This window comes from Dermacentor andersoni, chromosome 8, assembly GCF_023375885.2.
Source record: "Dermacentor andersoni chromosome 8, qqDerAnde1_hic_scaffold, whole genome shotgun sequence".
NCBI lineage: Eukaryota > Metazoa > Arthropoda > Arachnida > Ixodida > Ixodidae > Dermacentor > Dermacentor andersoni.
The window spans coordinates 143,161,398-143,166,958 of NC_092821.1; the positions used below are offsets into that span (position 1 = coordinate 143,161,398).

At 49.1% G+C, this 5,561-nt stretch overlaps 1 protein-coding gene across 2 annotated transcripts in view; it reads left to right on the forward strand.

The window, feature by feature from the left end:
- Positions 1–205: 205 nt before the first annotated feature.
- LOC126525892 (luciferin 4-monooxygenase-like) overlaps positions 206–5,561 on the forward strand; it is a 7,824-nt gene continuing 2,468 nt past the window's right edge. Inside the window, exons 1-4 of one of the 2 annotated variants that reach the window (XM_055067979.2) lie at positions 206–744; positions 1,845–2,117; positions 4,307–4,451; positions 4,635–4,892. In XM_055067979.2, coding sequence (XP_054923954.2) covers positions 688–744; positions 1,845–2,117; positions 4,307–4,451; positions 4,635–4,892 — 733 coding nt within the window. In that variant the 5' untranslated portion in view covers positions 206–687. Of the gene's footprint in view, positions 745–1,134; positions 2,118–4,306; positions 4,452–4,634; positions 4,893–5,561 lie in introns of those variants that run through there. The other variant, XM_072284182.1, reaches the window with a different exon arrangement.

The following is a 5,561-nucleotide window of genomic DNA, read 5'->3' on the forward strand; positions in this document are numbered from 1 at the left end:
AACCGTGGGCTTTGTGGCCATCACGACATTCAGGGGGCTCCCAGAGATGGCTTTGGAAGCTGTGCGTGAGACTGACACAAAAAAGGCGCTCTGCGCTGTCGCCTTCACGTCGGGAACAACTGGCGATCCTAAAGGGGTCATGCTTTCGCAATACAGCTTCGTCGCTGGGATTCAGGGCCTGCTGTGAGAGACTCCAGTCATTTCACGATTTTGTCAATCACATTAGTGTAAAAAAACGGCAGCTTAAAAGATCGTATTAAGATCACCTTCAATGAAAATGGAAATATATTTCAAGAAAGGAGTTTAGTAGAAATCTAGGCGAAACGAGTGGTTACGGTAGTTATACTAATTTGTCCCCACAAAGCCAACTGCTAGTCCGTTGATCTATTGATGAGCGTGCTTAGTAGACCGATTGCTACGGAAAGGAGATGGTACCGGATTTGACTCGTACACCAACCTAAATGTTTTTTTTTAATTACATATCTCTTTTTTTCGAAGAACCACTCAGGGTATCATTCATATATTGTTCTGAATTCAGTTGGTCGCCAGCATTTACGTACGTTCATTTCTTTCAGGGCAATAAAATGCGTATCTGAAGGCGACGTGTGCATTAACCTCTGGAGACTCTTTTCAGTTAGTTCAGTGCGGGTCTTTCTGACACTGCTATCTGCCGGTTGCACTGCTGTAATGGTCAACCCGGATAGTGGAAGCCCAAAGTTGATGGAACAAATCAGACGCCACAATGTAAGTGTACCTTACCTTTTTTTTTGCGTGTTGTGCAGCAGTTGTAGCTACGCTATAGTAAATGTGCAGAGTTGTAAGTATTAGCAGTGAAAAACGACGCATTTGCGTGCTGCTTGATGCGCCATCAACCGAGCGTCTGCTTGGTTCGTTGAGGATTGTAACACTGAAAATTAAGGAGCAGACGTACGCTTGGCGTGGGTTCAGCTCAATTAGAGATGTTCAGAGGTCAGGAGAGTGGCCGCGAGAGGACAATTACAGGCCTGCAGCGAGAAACAGCGTTCTAACGGGCCAGAGCCTGAATTCGAGCATGAAACGCTTTCCTGGCGCGTGACTATTAAAGCGAATAATCTTCTTTTGAGCTGTTACCTGTTTACGTACGTGGTAGGGATTTAGTCCACTGGGGGCGCGCACGGTCACGCAACCTAGCGCCCTCGTCTCTGGACTCCGTCCACATCAAAATCATCCTGCAGTGCAGCGGAAGTTCCGTGGGGTGCTAAGGCACTGCAACGTGTTTTGCACCAGAATGCCGCGGCAAACGTTAGCCAAGCTCTTCAAGAAAAAAAAATGAAAAAGAGAACTATGCAAGACACAATTTTAATACCACCAGTGTTCGGTCGTTGGAGGTCTGAAGACCGAAGACCATGGGCTTATAATTGTATATTTCATCATTTTTTTTAAAATATAGTTTTTTTTTCGTTGAACAGCTTTGCTGACGTTAGCTGAGGCACAAGGTACACCGTGTGTTTCTACAAAGCCGCTAAGCAATACGTAACATAGCCGCTTTGAAATAAAACGAAGGTTCGTTCCGGGGAAAGTATACCGTGTGTTTCTACAAAGCCGCTAAACAATATGTAACATAACCGTTTTGAAATAAAACGAAGGTTCGTTCCGGGGCATACCCGCCGCCAGTAGGGGCGACCAAAACAACAGAGGCGCCGTTGTCTCCGTGAAAGTGGTCACCGGATCGACAGCCATTTCGGATAAGTTTTGGCGCCCCCTATAGCCGGTGAATGTTGCGAATAGCTACAGTTCACCATCGCAGGTCGTGTGCGGCCTGTGCGCCTGAGCTGGCAACGCGTCGATTCCCCATTGTGTCGCAGGTCACCGCCGTGTGCGCCTCGGCGGCGCCCATGAGTGCACTGGCCACCGACGCCTACAGCATGGGCGAGAAGCTGCCCACTGTCCGGCGCACTTGCAGCATCGGGGGCACGCTGCTGCCCTCTGTGTTGGAGAAGATGCGCGACGTGTACCAGCTGCTCACGATGACGCACATTTACGGCATAACCGAAGCGGCCGGCTGCGTGTTGGTGCCGCCAAACGACGCCCTGAGCCTGCCGTTTCTCGGCTTCGCCGGCCCCGGCGTGCTCATCAAGGTTAGTTTAGCGGCTTTGCCGGCCCCAGCGTGCTCATAAAGGTTAGTTTAGCGGCTTCGCCGGCCACAGCGTGCTCATCAAGGTCAGTTTAGCGGCTTCGCCGGCCCCTGCGTGCTCATCAAGGTTAGTTTAGCGGCTTCGTCGGCCCCAGCGTGCTCATAAAGGTTAGTTTAGGGGCTTCGCTGGCCCCTGTGTGATAATCAAGGTTAGTTTAGCGGCTTCGCCAGCCCCAGCGTGCTCATCAAGGGAATTTAGCGGCTTCGCCGGCCCCAGCGTGCACATCAAGGTTAGTTTAGCGGCCTCGTCGGCCCCAGCGTGCACATCAAGGTTAGTTTAGCGGCTTCGCCGACCACAGCGTGCTCATCAAGGTCAGTCTAGCATCAAAAACGATGCTCGCGCTTGATGATAGCGCCTCAAGTGCGTGGGCTGTCAAAGTGTCGTCTGACGACGGCGCATGCCGGGACGCCTTCCTGTAGGGGGTCTTGGTGCTGTCTGATGCAGTCAAGTCAGAGTGCAACCCCAATTGCCGTGGCATATACGCTCGAGCGAAGTAGGTGCGCAGCCGTGCGCCGTTTACCGGGCGACACGGCTCTGCAGACAGCGTCTTGTGCATAACCGTTCACGCTTCGAAAGCTACCGTTCTCGTAGTGGGAAGGTGAGGCAGAAACGAAGAGAATAGGGCGCCACCGCTCGGGGCGCCCCGCCAGCAGGACGTCGCAGGCGGTCGAGCAGCTGTGCGGGTCGTGCGCAAAGTTGCGGGGTCTGGCTACCACCGCTGGTGAAGTTCTTCCTTCTTCAAGTTTATTTACAGGTTTCCTTATCAATAATATTAAGTTTATGGCAGCGCCTTTGAGATACTGTACCACTTTCAATGAAATAACAAATTTACCCCGTATCTTCGTGCGTCAAAACGCTAGCTGTAAGTGCTGATGGTGAGCCTTTCTCCAGAATTCGCTAGAAGTGCAGACCTTTCTGCTCAGACGTCGAATTAAGCGTTGTTTTTTTTTTACTTGTACTGGGACGTGCCTACATTCTTAACGATAAAGGTGTTGAAAAAGCGCAATCTTGAATTGTAGCTAACCTGATTATTCGAGTTCAATATCGAATCGAGGGTTGAATATCTATTTATACAAAGAAAACAAAATGGGAAATAGTAACCAGAACGGTTATGTACTTTACTTCAAAGCTTTCTTCGCTAAAGCTGCTCTTCGAACGTATTCCAATATGTGCATTGTGTCTGCATATTTCCCCGTTATTTGATACTTCCTATGCAGTTAAGTACTAGATATCCGATCCACTGAGGATATTTAAAATCAAAAAGAATTTGAAAGGATCGTGCTTGCTGCGCCATGACAGCCACAGTAATCAAGCCAAGCAAGAGCGTGTCCCTAGATGCACGAATTCTGTTCGTTGAGTGTAATACAACACCACACACCGATTTGAAGGGATGCAAAGTTGGTGAGACATTGGTCCAATAATAAATTCATTTGCCTCAAACGAAACAATCGGTTCATAGGTTGTCTAAAGGCGATTTCTAGATTTTTGCATAACTGTAAAATATTGAGCAGGGGACCTGCAATACATGCGTTAACTTAGGAACTGATACCTCTGCCAAAAAACCCTACAGCAGAATCATTTGGAGCAGTAATAATTTGCATCGGTTTTGCTGCGTGTAGACTGCCGGTAGGCGATAAACGTTCCCCCTCATGATCTAGCACAGACTAATATCCGACAAGTTCAAATGGCCAATTCTCGTATTGAAATACAATTTGTATACTAAAAACTATGCCATTAGTATTCTAAATGTTTAATATTTAATATTTTAACACGCCTACACGCATCAGCCACGGTTTAAAAAAAATGAACCTTGATATAAGATAAACATGTGACAATATGTGTGAAAGCAGTAAGATATCCTTCTGAACACGCCAGTCACTCACACTCCCTGAAGAGCTTTTTCCAGAGTGCTCCGCTCCGCAGGCTAGAAAAACCTAGATTCGTCCTTATAGGAAGCAGACAGGATGCAACCAACCCTCTGCGCTTCTCTTGCGCTAGCGGCATTTTTCGGAAGGGCCACTCGAGTGATGCTGGCAATGATTCATTGCTATGCAATGTTTATAAATCATGTGTCGCCGAGTGCCCCCACGCCAGACTCCGGCTTATTCTTCAATTCACTTCCTCTTGGTCAGGTGGTGGACGTTGACACAAAACAACTGCTCCCAGAAGGAAAAAACGGACACATTTGCTGCAAAATTCCAAGCGTAATGTTGGGGTTCTTAAACAAACCGGAAGAAACACGAGAAGTTCTTGACTCCGAAGGATGGCTCTTCACAGGTGAGTGGAACGTTTCGTTAAACCAGCTTTGCGTGGCGTCTCTTCACCCAAAGCCGCTGCATCATTGCCGTGCGCGCCTGTGACCGGCGATGTGCTTGGCAGACGCCTATGAGCTATGAGTGTCGTATGCGGACAAATCGGGTAAAAAAATAAAAAGCTGGCAACTCGTGGCGCCCTCGACAGGAGACTTCGGGTACTACGACGCGGAAGGCCGCGTGCACTACATCGACCGGCTGTCCGACTTGGTCAAGTGCATCGGTTTCCACGTGCCCACCGCTGAGCTCGAGGAGGTGCTCCTCACGATCCCAGAGGTACGCGAGGCTGCCGTGGTCGGCGTCCCCAGTGTCCAGTACCAGGACGCGCCGGTCGCCTTCATTGTCACCAAACCGGACGCGGCAGCCAGTGCATCCCTCGCCGAGAAGATCAAGAAGCGTGTGGCAGGTGCGTGGGATTCTCTGTCGAAGCAGCTAAAGAAAGTGCAGGGCCTGAAAACATAAAAACAAAATAGCAGTCACTATAACCTCGGAGTTTGGGAGGCCACGGGATCAAGGGGGTTAGATTAGCTGGCAGACCATAGCCACGCTTATCGCTTTCATTCCACTGCTTTGCTTGCGGCGGGATCCTCAGTATCCAAGCAAGACGCCCCTTGCTTCCACTTTAAGGAGTTTTCTCCGGCTACGATGCCTTCTTGCCGGCGGTAAGAGGGTAGATACAGAAGGACAAATCGACAGGAAGGACGCTATTTTACGACCTAATGTTTACTCGAAAAAAGAAAGTGCGTACTGCTTATATTAATCGGTTGTCTTGTCTCGTACGAATGCCGAACGATGCAGGAGTTCACGAGAAGTTGGAGGCTTGAATCAATCAACAGTAGCCTATAGCAATGAATGTCACTGGCGCCAAAATTTCGACAAAGGGAACGCGTCTACGTCAGGGCAGCACCCATTCGCCTAATTTTTTCGATCAACTGAGGATGTTGCAATACAACAGAGTTTACCTGTTTTTCAATTGCTCGCTTCTGAATTGTTCGAACCGTATGTCACTTTAGTTCTTCTTAACGTAGACCCAGCGCCTCGACAACGCCTGCTTGCCCGCGTGGATTGTTATCCA